A 22405-nucleotide genomic window follows, 5' to 3' on the forward strand; every position below is an offset into this window, starting at 1 on the left:
GCGTGATTTCAGGACATCATCATCATAGGCAGTCCCTCGGTTGGTGGTTGGCGTCGCGGGGGCGTGGCTCCGGGGTGGCTGGGGCTGGGGGCTCGACATCCGGGGGTGTTTGTCATTTGGGAAGGATTCTGACGGGACGGGGCGGGTTGGGTGTGGGGGGAGTGTTCCCGGTGTTGGGTGGGTCCGGAGCCGGGGGGTGGCACGCTCTTGGGATGGGGGGTGGGCTGTTTGGGGCTGGGATTGGGAGAGACTTCTTCACTCGGGGAGTTGTTGGCCTGTGGGGTTCCCTGCCGCGGAGAGTTGTTGATGCCAGTTCATTGGATGTGTTCGGGAGGGAGTTGGATGTGGTCCTTGCGGCTGGGTGGGTCGGGGGGGGTGTGGAGGGGGCGTGGGGGGAGGTGCTGGGGTGGGTGATCAGCCATGATCTTGTTGAATGGCAGTGCAGGCTCGAAGGGCCGAATGGCCTACTCCTGCACCTATTTTCTATATTTCTATGTTTCTATGTAAGGGAAGGTAGGACAGGTTTGCCGCGCGCTCCTTCCGCTGCCTGCGCTTGTTTTCTGCATGCACTTGGCGATGAGAATCGAGGCGCTCAGCGCTCTCCCGGATGCACTTCCTCCACTTAGGATGGTCTTTGGCCAGGGATGTCCAGGTGTCGGTGGGGATGTTGCACTTTATCAGGGAGGCTTTGAGGGTGTCCTTGTAACGTTTCCTCTGTCCCCCTTTGGCTCGTTTGCCATTAAGGAGTTCCGAGTAGAGCGCTTGCTTTGGGAGTCTCGTGTCTGGCATGCAGACAATGAGGCCTGCCCAGCAAAGCTGATCAAGTGTTGTCGGTGCTACAATGCTGGGGATGTTGGCCTGGTTGAGGATGCTAGCGTAGGTGCGTCTGTCCTCCCAGGGGATTTGTTGGATCTTGCGGAGGCATCGTTGGTGGTATTTCTCCAGCGACTTGAGATGTCTACTGTATATGGTCCATGTCTCTGAGCCATACAAGAGGGCGTTACTACAGCCCTGTGGACCATGAGCTTGATGATAGATTTGAGGGCCTGGTCTTCGAACACTCTTTTCCTCAGGCGGCCGAAGGCTGCATTGGCGCACTGGAGGCGGTGTTGAATCTCCTTATAATGTCTGCTTTTGATGCTAAGAGGCTCCCGAAGTATGGGAAATGGTTCACGTTGTCCAGGGCCGCGCCGTGGATCTTGATGACTGGGGGGCAGTGCTGTGCGGCGAGGGCAGGCTGGTGGAGGACCTTTGTCTTACGGATGTTTAGCGTAAGGCCCATGCTTTCATACGTCTCAGTAAATACGTCGACTCAATGCTAAATACATCAGGACAATGCCATTTGAGTCTACATCATCTGCATGTTAATTGTCTGTATGTATTATGCAAGGAAACAAGGCTTTTTAGGTATAAGAGATGGAATTGGTTTCTGTTTGACACACACACATTTAGGGTGAGGTTTAGGGTTCGGGTTAGGGAACCTCGGAAGGTGTGTGTGTTCAAGCAGCCACGGAAATCGGAACAAGCCTTTGTGAAGTGTCTCAGTAGCTTTCATATTTGGTTTGTATAATATGAATGTCTAAATAAAAGACCTGATCCTACCAATTACTACAAATGAGTGTGTGTGTGATTCGACGTTTAAAATAACGAAGCAAAAAGAGGAAGAAAGTTGTACAACATCCACTAATGCTTTCAATCATTTGAACCACAGGTGATTTGTGAGGTAGTAAGCATGTGGTAATCTTAGGCTCCACCCCCAAAGCTAAAGGAGAGACTAGGCAGCGCCAAAATGAACAATTCAAACGGGGAAAGTTGTATGATTTTTTTTGGCATAGTTGAGCCCAAAAGAAATGGGCGTAACTCTTCAACTACGCCAAAAAACAGCTTTGGGTAAAATTGAGCCCATAAACTGTACTTACCACAGGAGGTAAGGGGTCCTAGGGACAGCATGCGCATAAATTAAAGCGCCGAGAGCATTGAATGGTGCCAAAATACTGATGTCCTCATGTGGATTAAATAAATATTTGACAACTTATTACTAATTCATTAGAAGTCAAAAGGATAGATGACCAGAATTGCTTCTTAGGAGAATACAGTTGGCTGCAAACTGTGAGGGTAACTAAGGGCAACAGATCTTATGGAAAACCAAGTTTAAAGAAATCAAAATGTTTAAGAATCACTGCTTTATCTCTTATGTTACAATGGAAGGGTTTCTATAGTTTGTGCATTCTCACTCTTTTATACATAAAATAATTTTTAATCTGGGATGAATTTACTATTCACTTTCACATTGTTTCTTGTTTCAGATTTTGCTTCTCAGCATTTTTCTTCTCATCTGTTTGTGTTCCCCTTCTAGTGACTCTGTTTCTCCCTCTTTTATTTATTTCTCCTGTATCTTTCTTATTACCTCATCTATTTCATTTTTGCTTCTCTTAGTCCCTCCTCCACTCCATAACGTCTACTTTCTTTCACTCTCCAAGTCCCTGTAGCCCTGGTACCCGAGATAAATACATTTTCTGAGAGTTTCTTCTGCATGCTTCATTCCTTACCTCCCTCTATACTTGCTTAAGGTATCTATCTATTTTAAAATTGAAACTGCTTTGGTGTTCCTCTTCAAACCAATCTTCCTTCCTCTCCTTGTTGTTATGTCTTTAGATGCTCTGATAATGACTCCACGAGGCAATGTATTGTACTTGAACTATAGTGACCTTAGTCCATTTAATGTAACTCCAGAGTGAGGATCACATCTGGTAGCCTGCCTTTTATACTAGGCCTGGCCCACCTGTATAGGTAACCTACAAGTCTCCCACTGCAGTGCCCTCTGGTGGCACACCTTAGTGACCATACAGCTGGTATACAAGTTTCCCATAGTAGTGCCCTCTGGTGGCACATCATATGTAATAGTACAGGCAGTAATATGTCTAGATACATGACATCACACTCCCCCAAGTCCTTAGTACAAATTGCCTTCGTGCATTGACTGTGCTCTGGGCTTAGCTCTGTCTGGTTGACCCTTGGGGGGTCTTTTCCATCTTGGGCGAGTAGGTGGTGTTTCGTTGGCAGTAGAGGTGCTGGTGGTTTCTGTTTGCGAGTCCATGACCACTCCATTCTCTCCCCCCCACATATCGATTATGTCGGTGGCTAGTTACATTCATGTACAGTTGTGAGGCAAGTACATTTGACTGGTGAGGTACATTCTTGATACATACTTGGACTCAGTGCTGGTGTCAGTACTGGTGCTTGAGGACAAACTAGTTCCAGAAATGCTGGGTGGTGTCCAGGTAGTCTGGTGGCGGCGCGGTGCCCAGTGCTGGCAGTGGGAACCCGGTTGGCTCACGTTGCCTGCTCTCAGGGCCTTTGCCGTTGCTCCTAGCAGATGCCTGTGTCCTCCCTGACCTTTCCTTGCACCCCGGGTCGCTGCTGCTCCCTGAGGGGCAGTCGTCTGGCAGTGCGCAGGGAACTGCTGACTCGCTTGCCTGGGCGATCTTTGGGTTGGGATCCTGGCTGGTCCCGGTCCCATTTGGGAGGACCGTTGCGGGTGACCCTTCGTTCCCGGATGTAGCCTTAGGGGCAATAGGGTCTGGGGGCTGCGCCTTAGCGCGGTTTGCTCTTTCAGGCTCGTGGCAGTTGGTGCCATTGGGTGCCTGAGATGTGGAACCGATCAGGGGCAGGGTATCGATACCGGTGCCGTTGCTCTCCTGAGATCTCTTGCTCTGCAGCTTTTCTATTTTAGCTGCTTGTGGCCACACTCCGTGGTGCATCACTCTGGTCCCAGGGGTGCAGGCTACAGTATTGGGTAGCCCGCTGGACTTGTGTGCTCCCGATGGGTGTTTGCCCGCTACATGATCAGAATACAGTTGAAATCCTATATCGCACAACGTTTCATTACTCATTGTAGATAAACTGTATCTCCGATCACAATCGCACAACTTTTCTTTGTTATTATTACGTATATAAAACTCTGATCATCAATTACAAGCTTTACATTTGATTCACAGTTGCTATTACATTGAGTGAAGAGGTGGAACTATCCCTTTAAGAGTAGTGGATTGCTGACCTCCTTTAAGAAGGCCTTGCTATCTTTACCCCAATCCTCTTCTTCGCTTGGTGCCATATGTTGCTCCATCAGCGCTGCACCTCATGGTCTGGCCGCCGCCATCTTTTTCTTCAGCACTTCACCTCGTGGTTTGGGCGCCATCTTTCTTCCATCCACGATGTCGACTGCTGTGATCCTCTTCTCCCCGGGTTCTGCCACCGAAGCTGGGAAGTCGCCTCTGGATCCGATTTTCTTCCTCTGGAGTCCTGCCACTTAGGCCTGGAAAGTGCATTCAGGTCGTCTCAGCTGGATCATCTCCACGCAGTCATGCTGAGCGGTCTGTGCCTCGGGTACAGTGCTGGTCTGCTCTCTCGTGCCGGATCCAGCCTTCGGTGGGGGCTTGCTTTGCCTCTGAGCGCAGGGTACGTTGATCGCTGGAGGGGTGAAATCTTCCCAGCTCCAATGGATCTTCTTCATCCACCTTCTTCCGAGTAGCATTGGTCCATCGCCTGCAACAATCCACAGTGGTAACTTGTGCACCGCACCATCATGGAGTACCTTAATATTTGCACTACCAATGACTGGGATAAGTTCATTGGTGTAGGTGCGCAGCTTTGCCTGAACCGGGACCAACTTGGGTCATTCAGCTTGTCCCATAGCCTCTCAAAGGCTTCTTGATTCATTACTGACTGGCTCACCCCCGTGTCCACTTCCATGAAGACTGGAACGCCATTTATCTCGACTTCCATTCTCAATGGGGAACATTCTGTGGTGCAGGTAAACATTCCGTACACCTCATCGTGGGGCTGAGCTGCCTCTCTGACTATCGCTTCATAATCCGCGCTGGATTCATGGCCCTCTGCAGACTCTTCATCAACACAGTGAGTCATATTTCTTTTACACATTCGCTGGAGGTGGCACTTTGTGCTGCAGCCTTTACACACATAGTCCTTAAAATGGCACTGGTGAGTCCTGTGATTCCCTCAGCAACGCCAGCATGGTGCTACTCGATTAGCCCCCCTCGGTGGACTCTGAGTTAAAGGACTCCGGGGCCTGTTCTCTCTCCCCTGAGGAGATTCACGTTCTACAGTCCAGTCTCTAAAAGGCTCCATTCTGTGTACAGTACTTGCCGGGTTTGTGTCCTGAGGATGAGTCATCCGCCTAGAACTGCAGGTCGAGGTCATGAATGCCTGGCTCATGGTGATGGCCTTCTGCAGTGCGACTGTGGTATCTGCAGATAGTAGCCTGTAAATAAGGCCCTCGTAGCCAATTCCAATGACAAAGATATCCCGCAGCGTTTCGGTGTGGTGGTCGTCGAAATCACACGGTGCCGGCAGCCTCCTGAGGTCTGCAGCATATTTCGTGATTTTCTGGCCTTCGGGCCGTCGGTGTGTATAAAACTGGTGTCTGGCTGTGAGGACGCTCTCTTTGGGCTTGAGTTGTTCTTGGATCAGTGTTACAAGTTCCTCGTATGTCTTGGTTGCTGTCTTGACTGGTGCCAGCAAGTCCCTGACGAGGCCATGGACGGTGGGCCCACAACTGGTTAGCAGGATAGCTCTGCGCTTATCAGTGTGGCCGAGGTTGTCGCCTGTCAGGTTGTTTGCTGTGAAGAAATGGTTGAGCCTCTCCACAAAGGCATCCCAATCATCACCATCGGCAAACTGCTGCAACGTGCCAAGGTTAGCCATTTTCGCGTGAAAGTCCGTAATTTCGTTGTCAATTGTTGTGTCTTTAGATGCTCTGATAATGACTCCACGAGGCAATGTATTGTACTTGAACTGTAGTGACTTTAGTCCATTTAATGTAATTCCAGAGTGAGGATCACATATGGTGGCCTGCCTTTTATACTAGGCCTGGCCCACCTGTGCAGATAACCTACAAGTCTTCCACTGCAGTGCCCTCTGGTGACAATACAGCTAGTGTACAAGTTTCCCATAGTAGTGCCCTCTGGTGGCACATCATATGTAATAGTACAGGCAGTAACATGTCTAGATACATGACACGTGTCCTCCTGGATTGTATTGGAGGTGAACGTGGAACGCGATGAGGCAGAAAAGTGCACTGCACTGGGACACCATACAGGCCATGTTTTGCTTCATTTTTCATCCTGTACCTTGTATTTGAGGCCAGAAAACATTGAGAAATATCTTACAACAGAGGTAGTGCGATAACTGACACTCTTCTTTTATGAACAGAATTACTGATTGCGTAGAGCCTTGGCTCAGTGGTAGCATGCTTGCCTCTGAGACAGAAGGTTGTGGGTTCAAGTGTCACTCTAGAGACTTGAGCTCATAATTTATTGCAGTATTGATGGAGTGCTGCACTGTTGGAGGTGGCAAGTTTCAAATGAGTCATTAAACCAAGGCCCCATCTACTTTCTCAGGTGGATGTAAAAGATCACATGACACTATTTTGAAGAAGTGCGGGGAAGTTCTCCCCAGTGTCCTGGCCAATATTTATTCTTCATTCAACATCACTAAAACAAATTCTGTGGTCATTGTACCGATTCTGTTTGTGGGATCTTGCTGTGCACATTTCCTACATTACTACACTTCCGAAAGTCGTTCATTGGTTGTAAAGCACTTTGGAACATCCTGATGTCATGAAAGGCGCTATATAAATATAAGTCTTTATTTCAAGTACATGATACGAGACAGCTAAACTTTGAAAACCATTATATAACCATGGCTTGGTCCCTTAAAACATTTCATTTAATTCAAAACTATCTTAGTACTCATGGGAACTGTAATAGTGTCCATCTGATAAAGATTATTGAGCACATTTGAATACATTTGGCAGATTTGTGGAAACCAACTACTAAACGAACCAGCGATGCTGCCTGACCTGTTGGGATGTTCAGCATTTTCTGTTTTTAGATAGTAAAATAAATATTTGGATAAAGTTGTTATGGAAGAGAAAGTTGATGTGGTGGGATAAGGCTGATTAATAGAATGGCAATAGATAAGGATATATACTAAGTCAATTCAATAGTGATAAGAATGCTCCCGGTTTTTCAAAACTCTTCCACTATTTAGTAACTCATAAGTAGGAATTCCAACTGTCTGAAATAAAAAGGCAAAATGTAGCATTTTCTGTTATAAAATATTCAAGACCTTACTCCCCTATTATTAAATAGAGATCGTCTTGTTTTCATTACATTTCTGAGCAGACGTTTACACAGTATGTGCTGTAGTAGTTTATCTCACATGTTGCATGAGAAAGGAGAAAGGCATCACTGACTGTCTCAGTGACATTGTTTGTATTCTCTTCTTCCAATCTAATAATCCTTGATCTATCCATCTGACCTTTGTGATGTGAAGATCCCCATGATTAGTGTATTGCAATGTCCCACAGCTTTTCTTATCTGCCCAAACACCTTCCTGCCTGCCTGCACACTAAAGTAGCCTTGCTGTTAACTGATTTATGCTATTGCAAGCCCCTCAAACCACTTAAATTCAATGGTACAACTTATTGAAGTAGATTGTAGCATGTGTATCCTTTGCCTGCATTGCAATATACAAATTACAAAACGTGGCTATCAAGAGGAAACGTGGCTATCAAGAGGACACAGCCTCTGAGCAACAATTAACTGTAAACAATCCTAACAGCTCCACCACCATGAACTCTACGCATCGTACTTGTCCTCCTAATGTGTCAATCTGCTATGTTTTTTTTATATGTGATCTAACAACGGTAACTGAAAACCTTCTAATAAGTTCTACTCACTGTGGTTGGTACTTCCAATTCCAATACTTCCTTGTCAGTTCTCAGATTTACACAGAGCTGATTCCTTGAATTACATCTCCATAACCTAATACCAAATGTATCCTCAATGCTGGTGCACTAAATTTGCATCATTTACCCTGAGCATTGAGGACAGAACACAGTTGAATTTAGTATGAGAGTGTAGTTGCCCTTCAACATTTCAGGCTTATCTATCTCAACAGTACTAAAATGACACCCCTTTGGCTTCCATATCATAAAATCATAAATCATAGAAATATTACAACCCAGAAGGAGGCCATTTAGTCCATCATGACTGTACCAGTCAAAAAAGAGCTATCCAGCCTAATCCCACCTTCCAGCACTAGGTCCATAAGAACATAAGAATTAGGAGCAGGAGTAGGCCATTTGGCCCTAGAGCTTGCTCTGCCATTCAATAAGATCATGGCTAATCTTCTACCTCAACACCACTTTCCTGCACTGTCTCCATATCCCTGGATTCCCTTAATATTCAAAAGTCTATCGATCTCTGTCTTCAATATACTCAAAGACTGAGCCTCCACAGCCCTCCAAAAATTCCAAAAATTCACCACCCTCTGAGTAAAGAGATTTCTCCTCATTTCAGTCCTAAATGGCCTACCCCTTATTCTGAGACTGTGACCCCTGGTTCTAGACACCCCAACCAGAGGAAACATCCTCCCTGCATCTACCCTGTCAAGCCCTGTAAGAGTTTTGTATGTTTCAATGAGATCACCTCCCATTCTTCTAAACTCTAGAGAATATAGGCCTAGTCTACTCAATCCCTCCTCATAGGACAATCCCCCCATCCCAGGAATCAGTCTGGTGAACCTTCGTTGCACTCCCTCAATGGCAAGTATATCCTTCTTTAGATAAGGAGACCAAAAATGTACACAATACTCCAGGTGCAGTCTCACCAGGGCCCTATATAATTGCAACAATATTTCTTTCCTCTATACTCAAATCCTCTTGTAATAAAGGCCAATGTACCATTCGCTTTCTTAATTGCTTGCTGTACCTGCATGTTAGCTTTCAGTGATTCGTGTACAAGGACACCCCGGTCCCTCTGAACACCAACATTTCCCAATCTCTCACCATTTAAAAAATAATCTGCTTTTCTATTTTTTCCACCAAAGTGGATAACTTCACATTTCTCCACATTACATTCCATTTGCCATGTTCTTGTCCATTCATGCAGCCTGTCTATATCCCTTTTGAAGCTTTTTTGCATCCTCCTCACAACTTACATTCCCACCTAGCTTTTTATCATCAGCAAACTTAGATATATTGCATTTGATCCCCTCATCCAAATCATTGATATAGATTGTGAATAGCTGGGGCCCAAGCACCGATCCTTACGGCACTCCACTAATTACAGCCTGCCAACCCGAAAATGACCCGTTTATTCCTACTCTCTGTTTTCTGTCCATTAACCAATCCTCAATCCATGCTAGTATATTCATCATCATAGGCAGTCCCTCGTATTGAGGATGACTTGCTTCCATGCCAAAAAAGGATGAGTTCACAGGTGTTTCAATGAAGGATCTAATATTCCAGGTCCAGAACTACATGTTGAAGGGTGGAAGATGCCTGTGCATGGATTTTTATACATGTGGTGGCCGTTGCACACCAGTCACCACACGGGCTTGACAGAGTTAGGTCTTGGTCCAGTGGCAAGGATTAACTAAGACAACTGGAGACCAGCTCTGCTGCACGGACGTAGTGCGCACACATATCGCAGTGTGGGCTGGCCCTTGCTGCCCCTGGGCCCTCGCCTCTTCTGGGCCCTGAACACACGCCTCTCCTGGGTCCCAATCAAGTCGCTCCACGATCACTCACCGCTCCTGCGCCCCAATCTCGCCGTTCCTGCTGTACCTGCCCACGCTCCAATTAGCAACCTGCACCTTGGTGACATCCAATCCAGTTGCCCTTTTCACAACCGTCGCTCTCCAGCACGCGCTGTACCTTGAAGTGGTCGGGTTGGGCTGCACGCTGCTCCTTTGAAGGCCCTGAGCTGCTGATAGTCCTTATAGGTCGGGGCTGCCACGCAATCCCATGAGCCTTAATTTTGTTTAATAACCTCTTGTGTGGCAACTTCTCCAATGCCTTCTGAAAATCCAAATACACACATCCACTGGTCCCCTTATCTATTCTACTCATTGCAATCTCAAAAAACTCTAACAGATTTGTCAAACATGATTTCCCTTTCACAAATCCATATTGACTTTGCCCAATCCTATTGTTATTTTCTAAGTGCCCTGTTACCACATCCTTAATAATTGATTCTAGCATTTTCCCTACGACTGATGTCAGGTTAACTGGTCTATAGTTCCCCATTTTCTCTCTCTCTCCTTTCGTAAATAGCGGGATTACATTAGCTACCTTCCAATCTGCGGGAACCGTTCTAGAATCTGTGGAATTTTGGAAGATGACAACCAATGCATCCACTATCTTTATAGCCACCTCTTTCAAAACCTTAGGAAGTAGACCATCAGGTCCAGGGGATTTATTGGCTTTCAGTCCCATTAATTATTCCAATACTATTTTTTTTACTAATACTAATTTCTTTCAGTTCCTCATTCTCATTGGACCCTTGGTTATCCACTATTTCCGGGTGTTTTTTTTGTGTCCTGTTCCATGAAGACAGACACAAAGTATTTGTTTAATTTCTCTTCCGTTTCCTTATTCCCCATTATAATTTCTCCTGTCTCAGACTGTAAGAGCCTCACATTTACTTTCGCTAATCTTTCCCTTTCTACATACCTATAGTAGCTTTTACCGTCTGTTTTTATGTCTCTCACTAGTTTACTCTCATATTCTATTTTCCCTTTCTTTATCAATTTCTTGGTCCTCTTTTGCTGAATTCTAAAATTCTCCCAATCCTTAGCTGTACTGCCCTTTTTGGCAACATTATAAGCCTCCTCCTTTGATCTAATACTTTGATCTTAACTTCTCTTGTTAGCCACGGTGGGACCACTTTTCCTGTGGGGTTTTTGTGCCTTAAAACAATGTATGTTTGTTGTAAATTATGTATTAGTTCTTTAAATGCTAGCCATTGCTTGTCTATCATCATTCCCTTTAATGTAGTTTTCCAATCTACCTTAGCCAATTCGCCCCTCATACCTACGTAGTTTGCTTTGTTTGGATTTAAGACCCTAGTTTCGGATTAACTAAATCACTTTCAAACTCAATAATAAATTCTGTCATATTATGGTCACTCTTCCTTAAAGGCGTCTTTACTACAAGGGTATTAATTAATCCTTTCTCACTGCACAATACTAGCCTTGTAGATTACGGCTCTTTAAGTGCACATCTAAGTACTTTGTAAATGTGATGAGGGTTTCTGCCTCTACCATCCTTCCAGGCAGTGAGTTCCAGACCTCCACCACCCTCTGGATGAAATTTATTTTCCTCATCTCCACTCTAATCCTTCTAGCAACTACTTTAAATCAATGCCCCCTGGTTATAGGCCCCTCTGCTAAGGTAAATAGCTCCTTCATATATACTCTATCTAGGCCTCTCATAATTTTATACACTTCAATTAAATCTCCCCTCAGCCTCCTCTCTTCCAAAGAAAATTACCCCAGTCTATCCAATTTTTCCTCATAGCTAAAATTTTCCAGTCCTGGCAACTTCCTTGTAAATCTCCTCTGTACCCTCTCTAGTGCAATCACATCTTTCCTATAATGTGTCGACCAGAACTATACACAGTTCACATATATCTTATGGATATGTGGGAGTAATGCATTGATCTTAAGTAATATATATATATATATATTCTAAACTATAAAATGTCAAAAATTATTGATAAAGACCTAGCATAATAAAAAGTAAGCTTAATTGATTGGTTAGAAGCTAAGCCAAAAAAGTCAGGCAAAGGGACTATATTGCTCTCAACAGCTTACCTGATATTCATACGATGGGCTTAGGTGATAGTTTAGCATCTCTTGATGGAACACAGGCGTGATGCTTCCAGACATTGGGGGAACAATCCACACCCAGTCTGCAGGACACCCTCCTCGACATCTATACTCATTTTCCATGTGTTTCATGAAGGACTCCGTAGCAGAATGATGATCCACAATTGTCACTTTATCAGACTAAATAGAGAGAAATCATTTTTAATGAGCACATAATCTGTGTATTTATTGAGAAAACGTGGCCATTATCTGAAGCTTGTACTTACCTGAAAGCTGTACAGGACAGCAATATTTATTTCAACTAATGCTTGATCTTTCCAAAGGGAAGATGTGTTTCTGGTGTCAAGTCCCATTTGTTTTGCTACATTCTGCAAGAATATCACATGCAAATAATTTAACAATAATAACAGCTATAAAATAACCCCTTCCTGATTACATCAAATTAAACAATAGAAACATGTTTACAATATTTTAATATTGTTTTACATATGTCCAAACAAAACACCTTCAGAATGACACTAACACTACTTAAGTTCCTATTGCTATGTTGGGCTCATCTGAGAAATGGGAGGGGCCAACAAGATGATGCATCCACTGTGTACCACTATTATCTTGGTCATACCTTTTAAAGAATTCAGTCTTCCACAGAATGAGACCAAGCTGCACACAACAGCTTCTTTGATGGTTTGTCAGATTAATTCAGTTCCTAGTTGAGTGTATCTTCCATTTAACCCCAGCAAGTACACATAAGTACTTTGATTTATTGTGTCGTCAACACAAACTGAGTGTCATGCTGCATTTTACAGATGGTAAAATAGCAAGTTTGCCTGTACAAAGCATTAGTCCCACCCAACCTTGAGTAAAGCACACTGTACTGGGCACCATACCACAGTGGGGAGCTCTTGGCCTTGGAGGGTGTGTAACAAGGGGAAATCGCTTCTCCTGGCTATAATATTCCATGTGAGCCAAGTGTGGGAGAGATAAATGGGATTGGGCATCTGAACTATGAGGGGAAACTAAGTGTGCTATAAGCATTTACATTAGGAAAAAGGCATCTTATGGGCTCCTTATTCAGTTATTTAAAGTCATTAAAGGAATGGATGTTCAATATTAACACATGTTTTAGGGCAAGGGAACATAGGGCTAGAAATTGTTTTTTGGGGAAAACTTATTTTTTCGTTAAAAATAATGCTTTCGCTCCGCTACCGCTACGAGGCCTAAAATTCAAGCTTCAATTTGCGCAAATTTTCTGCAACTTTGCTCCAAGGGCAATACCACTGTGAGAGAGGCCTTGGGAGGGGGGGCAAAACATGCCCAAAAAATTGCAAAAAAATAAAAAATAAAAAATCACAAAACATTCACAAGACACTTCACGATCGAATCGCTGAAAAATAATTTAAAAATATAAACTTTAACTTACCTTTATGCAGGTACTTACCGCAGCTCCAAGGGCTGCAACGCAGCTTTTTCCCTGCTGTTTTTTTTCGCCCTAAATACAGGTGCGCGCTGAGCCAAATTTTTGGTGAAAGCGATATTTTGAGTCTTGCACGCCGGCAGTCTGCTCACCAGCAGTACTTAAAAACCACTGCCGCAGGATGTCTCTGAATTTCCGCCGACTGTTTTTTTGCAAAAAATTGTGAAATATTGCCCAAAAAACGGTCGCAAGATGGGTGAATTTTTAGCCCATAAAGTTTAGGCCATAAAATTAATATACAGTTAAAATATAAGAGTCTTACCTGCTGCAAGTGCATTTCAAAAATAGGGGCAGACATTCCACTTGATTTTCCATGTATTAGAATGAACAGACAGAAATTGTACAGTGTGTGCGCACAAATTGCCAATATGTCCAGTCACGGGCAAAGCTCCACACCAGGTACCTGATTTCATAAAATCACCTGTCGAACTTCTTGACATAGAAGGTGATCAATGTATGAATTATCTACCCAGGGATGCAGTGAGAACAGAGCATGATATAACATTTAAGATTTGTTTGCAGACAGAGCTGTTATGTTGTCTCAGAGATAAAGTGGGCTAACTCTAACCCTAACCTGGTCAATGGCTAGAGATGGTCATTTGCTGTTCTATATTGCCCTATGGAAACTGGGAGACATTGGGGAAGATGGTTTAAGTATGTCTAGTGCTACATTGTGGGTAACCATGGCCTGCTGGGGCTTATTTGACTGCCTTACGGAGTCAGTTGGAATTTCCCATGAATTTTCCTGAAATTGGCCACATTTTCTTTTTTCTGCTATTTTTGCCTCCCCAGGAGTTCGCATTATTAGCAATTGGAGGGTAGTGTATGAGGTTTCACTGCCTAATGGATGAGGTAAACATTGCTGAGTCTGATGGTCTTTTTTCACCTTTCTGTATGTTTATAAGTAACCATTCATTGAAGTCTTTAATAGAACTATTTTAAGAGCTTTATCAAATATTAGTCCAAAGTAGCACGCCTAGCCTTTGTGATTATGATATTCCACGCGAAAAGGTTCAAATCCACGTGTGGGAAAGATTTCCCCTTGAGACCGCGAATTTTTAATCATGGCCATACCTCCATTATGTCTGCCAAGATTCTCTGAAATTTTCTGAACATATCTAAGATAGGGTTCTTGGAAAATCTTGGTCATTTGTAAAGCATTGCACGGGATGGAGCTGGGTGTCCGGTCATGGAGACACCAAGACACTTGAGCAGTGAGCCATGGAGAAACAGAAGAGAAGCAAAATAAGGCAAAGGAAACTTAAATGGCAGAGGAAGTGAGAGAAATTGGAAGAATTAGTAAAGATGAAGAGCAGCGAGGAGAAAATCTGAGAAACTGCGAAGACAAACAAGGACTAACAGCAGGAAATAGGTACAGTAAATGATTTATGTTTTATGATAACCTTGGATCAATTTGTTCCATATATCCGAGTGAGACAGCAAAGAGACAGTTTCCTTGTTTCCATTTTTTCCCTTGGTTCATTCACACTGTGTACAGAGTAAAAATGTGTAACTTCCTGATGACTCAGTTGTTAAGAACACTAGCAAGTGTGAAATTCCAGCATATGGACCAGAAAAGTCCCAGGTTCAGCCTATGCTAAGTTTGTTGAGTTCAAGCAGGACAACAGTAGGAGTGCTTCAATTGGTCTGTGTCCTGCACCAGGGCGGGATGAAAATCAATCTGGATTCTTGTCCCAATTGGTAGCTGAATATTCTCCTGAAAGTGTGCTTGTGCGGACATTGGGTAAGGACAGGACTGCGTTTGGTTTTGATGCCCCCACAGTTGAACAAACTACCAGTATTCACTGTCTTGGTTTGGTCATGTTCACTTGAATAAGGAACTGGAGGATGGCTTGTGCTTGTAGAACTAAATGCCACCATGAGGCTGTACCTTCAACAGAGGAAGGAAGGAAAATTGTCCCCAAAATTCCGGTTTCAGAAGTCTATTCATGATTGTGGCACTGTCATTCCAACAGAACTTTACATCAACCATAATTTAGTGGCATATCAAGCACTATCCTATAAACAGCATGAAGGTTTCCGTGATGTATAATCAGCTATTAGCAAGCTGTACGAGCATGCTGTCAGCATTCATATTTACACACACGTTTTTGTGAATGTCCTCTTCTGATGTTCTCCTGACCAGGCTTCCCATCTTCCACCCTCCATGAGCTCATCCAAAACTCTGTAGCCCACCTCCGTATCCCAGCTCAGCTGACAGGGAACACTATGGGCTGAATTTCCCCCCTACGGCAGTTGTATGACGCCAAACATCAGCCTGGTAGTTGCAACGGGAGACCTGGTTCACTTTGTGGTCTCATTTGTATTGGGACAATGAGGTGCGGTTGGAGTTCGAGCCCTGGGGGCATTTCGCCCCCATTCCCACCCACCCCCCACCCCACCCTCACCGGAGCCCGACGTTCCTCGATCAAATCTTCCAGTATCATCATAGGCAGTCCCTCGGAATCGAGGAAGACTTGCTTCCACTCTAAAAATGAGTTCTTAGGTGACTGAACAGTCCAATACGAGAAACACAGTCCCTCTCACAGGTGGGACAGATAGTCGTTGAGTCTACCAGTAGCTCCGGTGTTTAATAGCAAAGTGGCTTAATTTTTTATCATCCTGTGTCACTTCTGAAGAATCAACAATGGCCAAAGGAGGTTGTGTTCCTGTTGTACTAATAGCTTCACACTGCATTCACACCACTCAGATTTGAAATGCAGTGTGAAAATCTGTCTTTCGAGCTACTAATTCCACATTACCTCAAGCTGCACCCTCCCTCTAGATCTGCTCAGAATGGTTGTCTGGCTGTGGAGCAGCTTTGTGGCAGCCTGAGTATAACATGATGTGACAAACTTTAGTGCGGGTGTAAAACAGGCTGAGGCATGAAATGGGCAGTAGCGAATCGGCCACAATGGAGAGGAAAATCAGATGGGATGTATAAACGACGACTGATTTTCCACTGCCCAATTCACACCCCCCACGGAAATTGAAAGTTCCTCCCAAAGTTCCAGAATCCATTGCCTGTCTGAGTCTGCATCATTTTATTTGTTTATATTTGCCAAGCAGTGCAAATCTGACTACAGTCTGCTCATTAACCAAAAGCCATACCCGCTGGGAGCACATTATCCAGAAACTGTGAGCGCACAGACAGCACCTTTCCATTCATTAGCTTTAATGGACAGAAGTCACGGTTCCACCTATGCTGCTTCCTGATAAGTTCTCCCAGAGGATGTGGCTCTGTCCCACAAGCACTACTACTGCTAAATTCCATCTGTCAGCTCAACAGTGACGATGGGGTCAAATGAATTCACTCCACTGTTGTTGGTGAATTCTTGCCGCCGAAGTCATGCCTTTCTGTGATTGGTCGCTCTTGACAGTGGGCTGAAAATTGCAGCCTCGCCGGGTCCGTACGAAGGGTCCGTACGAAGTGCGCACACACCCAGCGAGGCCTTGCAAAAGCCGGTTCTCGGGGCGCTGTGCACATACACCGGAAACAGGCTTTTCCGATCTGTCAACATTTCTTCAGACAGATCCTACGCATCCTTGGGAGAAGGACATCCGCACGGCAGAGATTGGGCTATTTCCCTGCACAGCGAATATCCTTCAAACATTTACGCCTGGTAAAATCAGGCACATAGCTTACTTTTACAGGCGTAGCACTTTTAAAACATAGAAAAATTAAATGTAATCATTCATTTTTATGTTTAAAAACCCTGTCCATTAAGATAAGTTTATTTATAACCCTATTCAAACACATTAAAAAAAATTCCAAAAAATATATTTTTTTCTAAAACATTTAATTACATTTAATTTCAATTAATTTTAAATATGTGAGTTTTTTTTTTAATTTATTGTGCTGTGTTTTGGTGTTTTAGTGGGTTATTCTCATTGATAGCAATGAGAACTCATAGAAACGGAGTTCCCAATATTATCAATGAGAATACTACCTAGTGATTGGTTGTCCAGGCGCACGTGATTCCAACATAGACGTCAGTACGTGGACGACAGATCCCTGTATGCTGCGTAGCGAATGAAGGCCTCCGACTGGAATCCAACGTTTTTCCGGGACCAACAGATAGTTTTGTAGATTTTTTTCGGATCGGATGTGTTCGATTGTGAAGGAAGCCTCCGATCGCAATTTTTCCCTCATTGTCTATCCAGCGCTTCCTTGATCTTCCTTCGTTTCTTGTTCCATGTACCTCTGTGTGCAGGGCCATGAAAGGCATTCCAGCTGTTTCCATTCTTGAAACCTTCCCGAACCATCGCAGTCGTCTTTCTTGGACCTTCTGTACAAGCCATGTTATTATATTATTCTTGATTCTTTGCATCCTGGGCACTCCCAGCATTTCTCACAGCCAACTCATCTCACCTTTGCTCATCAACATTTCTCTTGCTCCACATACATCAGTTACTCCCTGCAATTCTTTTAGTACACGGTCAACGCCATCAGTTTAAAATCTCGCCACATAAGAAGGTTCCTCCAATATCATCTTTTAATGCAAGATTCGTTACTATTTCCCATATTAGATTAAATAAATCCGGCCACAGTGTGCATTCTTGTCTCACCCCAACCGGTGATCTAAACCATTCTGTCAGTTTCCCATCCACTTTAACAGCACTCAAGGACTTGTTATAGATGTGTTCTATCAGTCAGATAAGTTTCTCAGGAATATCATACATCGTCAATAAAACAAATCTTCAAAAAAGGAGACAAGAGCGAATGCAGCATTATAGAGAAATCAGCTTACTGAATATGCCGGCTGAGGTATCTTAGGAAGACACCACAGAGGAGAATGAAAATATAAGTAAAAGTGATACTGCATGTAGAATAAGTGGTTTTAGACCAGGATGACATAAGTTAGATCAACTGTTTGTGACAAGACAGATTTCGGAGAAGTTTCTAGAACACGACATCCATTGTTATAACAGCTTCATTAATTTTAAGCAAGCTTTTGGCAGTAAATGGTGAAAAGGGATATGGCACTACAAGCACTCGAGCAGAACATTTACATTTGTGGGTCAACAGATAATACGCCAACTGGTCGGCATAACTTCCAGATATACCGACTGTCTATGCTTTCAGCTGACAGTCAACATTCCAACTGGTATGTCAGCTTGTGGCTTTTATAAGAACAATTAGCCATCTCCAGCAGGATTGACGGCTGTCTGTGTTGACCTATTATATCAGTTGAAAGTTGGAACTGGAGGCTGTCAGACCCAATCAGATCAGTTGGATGGTGGAACGGGAGCCTGTCAGAACCAATTAGATATTGGTTTCTCCCACTGTTGGTTGCACACAAACACGAGGAAGGAAACTTTTAAGATGAGCTGAAGTTTTTTGAGAGTTGCAATTATAGGTATATTTATCCTGTGTTTATCCCAAAATAATTTGTATAAAATAAATTAGGTGCTTAAGTGCAGTCATTAAAAATATTTTATTTTCTAAAATAAGGAGGATGTATTCTGGCGTGAGTGAATAACCTGCTTTATTTCAGCATTGCCATCACTGCACTTGCAGAATCCCCAGTGTTTGGTAATAAAATAGGAAGCAAAGTTGGAGCAGTGATGAGTTTTACTTAATTTTAAAAATTAGACTGAGATTCCCGTATTTAGGATCTTACTGCACTGTACTACTGCAATGCAGGATGCGAACCATTGGTCTATTTGTGGGTGACTTGCAGTATTCAGTTATGTTCCTCAACTTTGAAAGCGATTTTCAATTTGTTTGCAGACTGGTGGTGGTGGTCCCTTTGTTACCGAACAGTAACTGGGGAGAGAACCCACACCATTATTTCAGAGTGGTTAACAATCATGTAAAATGTGAGGAGTTACCTTAATAATTAGTAACATATATTACTGTTCCTTCAATGTGGCAGGGGAAACATCCTGGAATTCCCGACCTAACCCCATTCCCGACCTAACACTATTGTGATAGCACCATTGCCTCATGGACTGCAGCAGCTCAAGGAGACAGCCAACCACCGCCTTCCTCAGACAACTAAGGACGGTCAATAGAAACATAGAAACATAGAAAATAGGTGCAGGAGTAGGCCATTCGGCCCTTCGAGCCTGCACCACCATTCAATATGATCATGGCTGATCATGCAACTTAAGTACCCCATCCTTGCTTTCTCTCCATACCCCTTGATCCCTTTAGCTGTAAGGGCCAGCATTACTCACATCTCAAGAACAACATTTTTAAAAACACTTTACATCCAATTATTCTGAAAGTCTTTTGGCCCTTGTCTATATGCGAACAAAGGACACAATAGTATTTCAACAACAAGTGAATCTGTTAGGCCGATATCTTTGACAGGTTCTAAGTAAGCATAATATCCACAAGAAATCAATGAAGCTCTGGTTTCTGGAGCCAATTAGATGGTGGAGTGATGTGCATTATAATTAGCCAAAGAGATATAAATGATTTAAGAGTCTTGAATTAAAATGAATTGTCCTTTATTATTTAGAATTGTAACCCACTATAAATAATGCTACAAAGTACCATGTTAACGTTGACTACGTTTTATAGGCTGATGCGTACAACACCATGGCAGGACTGTGACTCCTACATTAAAACAGTGACTGCACTTCAAAAGTACTTCTTGGGCTGTAAGATGCTTTGGGACGTCCTGAGGCCGTGAAAGGTGCTATATATATGCAAGTTCTTTCTTTTTCTTTTATCTGTTGTTGTTGTTTATCTCATTAAAAAAGGTTATTAATTTTGCTCTGTGATAAATGGAGCGATCAATAGAAATGTTTCTATGTTGTTTGAACAAGGAAATAGAAGTTACCTCTAGTGCATTGTACCGAGAGACATCGCAGAAGTCACGGACTCCGATTTCTGTTCCCATATACCATCCGTTGAAAGGACAGGCTGTAAACTCGAGGCCTCCGACATCTAGAAGCATGTTTGCAACAGCTGGCAGGCTATACCACCTCAAGTTCAGATCTTTAAACCATTCAAACCTAAAGGACGTTACAAAGATTACAGAAATGCAAACAACACCATTGTATTATGATTCTAGAATACAATCTTTTTTATTTGAGAGAACATCCCCATCTTTTGCATTTTTCATCCCCTTTCTTCATCCACTGTCTTGATGCCTGGATCAAGGGGCAGGCATTTAACTTGCTCTCAGGCAGCTATTAATGTCCCTTGTAGCTAGCTGCTAGGAGCGAGCAGAGATGACTGACTCTCTTCATCACTTTTCCCTCCATCTCTCTGGGAGGTACAACAATCAATGCCACATTGCATGCCCTGATCCACATGGCAACTATACCTTATTTGCGTTTCCATCTAGTAACAGCAAGCCTAATAGAGGAAATATGAAAACAATTCACTGCTATCCAGCTAAACGCACAATGTAGTTACTTTTGAATATGATTTGGAGTGAAATCAATATTCCTGCCAAACAATCTGCATTTAACAGGAATTAACTGTAATATTCATCAAAAATGTTCATTTAGAGAGTTTAACAACATATTTTTAAAACTCAGATGACTTTCATATCTAATAATGGAAAACATAACATTTGAATTGTAAATGATCAAATAATAAATCTTTACAAAAAGCTGTCCTCAACAAAGCTCATCGCTGCACGTACTTGGGGTGTCTGAGAGGTACTTCCAGGATAATTTCTGGTGGAATCTCAAATTGTTCAGGGTCATTTCCATTGGCTTGAAGTAAAATGGGGAGGATGTCAAAGCGACCTTTAGGTCCTTTCCAACCTTGTTGCATACAAATCTGCATCAATAATAATCAACAAAGAAAATATAACATTCAGATAAGCAAATGGAGAACGGTCCATAAATAGGACTGAATATTGTAGGTTGAAACAAGCTGTTATTTGATATACTAGACCTCAGTTAACTCCACAGAAGCAGGGTCTCCAATGACAGAGCCATCAGGTTGTTTGTACCCAGCATATCGTATCAACTGGTTGTTCCAGATTCTGAAATCATGCTTGCCATCTGTTCGTTGTGGGAATATTGTGATGGCAGACCTGTAAAATCATCGATCTTATAACTGATGAATGATGGTATACTGACATCTATTGATGTTAATTTAAAACCATACTTTAAAAAAAACTTTAATTAACTTTTGAGCTCTTAATTGAATCTGTGGATTTTCATTGAAATTAATTTATTATTTAACTAACTGTACAAACAGGTTAAAGATCATGTTCTTGCCCAATGTATTTAATAAATGATTCTCACATCTACTGACGCAGAATTGAGCAATGTGACTTTTTTTAAAATCCATGCTTGGGATTATCTATCAATTTGGATTTCTCTAGGAAATTAGCAAACTGCAGAGATATATTTTAAAAATAAAAATCTTCTCAGTTGAAGAATACGGTAAAACTTCTATAAAGCCAACTGTCAGTATTATTTAGTCTAATGGATAATATCATATGGCTCAGTTGCTTGAGTGTTGAACTAAAAGTCACAGGGCCCAGAATGGAAATCCCAGAAGGGTTCACTCAGCATTTCATCCTTCTGAGATAGATTAAATGAATACCATCTTAGGAGGTGGGGGATATCAGGAGACTGCAAGAACTGTGCACACTACAACTGTCCTTTGAAATTCCTTGCCATATGCAATAGGAATGGAGATCAGTACCCGTCATGCTACTAAGGTAAGTCTCTCTCTAATGGTTAAAGTAATGGGGAAATCTAATGGGAATGGTACATACTGCATTTATTGAAATTCTCAAAAGAATTCCTACTTCTCGAATCATTGTCTAATTGCATTGCATGATGTGAAACTGAGCCACAACGAGACCTGGGTGTCATGGTACATCAGTCATTGAAAGTTAGCATGCAGGTGTAGCAGGCGGTGAAGAAGGCAAATGGCATGTTGGCCTTCATATCGAGAGGATTTGAGTATAGGAGCAGGGAGGTCTTACTGCAGTTGTACAGGGCCTTGGTGAGGCCACACCTTGAATATTGTGTACAGTTTTGGTCTCATAATCCGAGGAAGGATATTCTTGCTATTGAGGGAGTGCAGCGAAGGTTCACCAGTCTGATTCCCGGGATGGCAGGACTGACATATGAAGAAAGACTGGATCCACTGGGCTTATATTCACTGGAATTTAGAAGAGTGAGAGGGGATCTCATAGAAACATATAAAATTCTGACGGGATTGGACAGGTTAGATGCAAGAAGAATGTTCCAGACGTTGAGGAAGTCCAGAACTAGGGGTCACAGTCTAAGGATAAGGGGTAAGCC

At 43.0% G+C, this 22405-nt stretch overlaps 1 protein-coding gene across 1 annotated transcript in view; it reads right to left on the reverse strand.

The window, feature by feature from the left end:
• Nucleotides 1-22405, reverse strand: part of nos1 (nitric oxide synthase 1 (neuronal)) — a 100955-nt gene that overhangs the window by 50758 nt on the left and 27792 nt on the right. The window contains exons 7-11 of the mRNA XM_070886322.1: nucleotides 21036-21177; nucleotides 20779-20918; nucleotides 19966-20140; nucleotides 11964-12065; nucleotides 11683-11877 (exon numbers count right to left, since the gene is read on the reverse strand). Coding sequence (XP_070742423.1) covers nucleotides 11683-11877; nucleotides 11964-12065; nucleotides 19966-20140; nucleotides 20779-20918; nucleotides 21036-21177 — 754 coding nt within the window. The remainder of the gene's footprint in view (nucleotides 1-11682; nucleotides 11878-11963; nucleotides 12066-19965; nucleotides 20141-20778; nucleotides 20919-21035; nucleotides 21178-22405) is intronic.

The sequence above is a fragment of the Pristiophorus japonicus genome, chromosome 8 (assembly GCF_044704955.1).
Source record: "Pristiophorus japonicus isolate sPriJap1 chromosome 8, sPriJap1.hap1, whole genome shotgun sequence".
Taxonomy (NCBI): Eukaryota; Metazoa; Chordata; class Chondrichthyes; family Pristiophoridae; genus Pristiophorus; species Pristiophorus japonicus.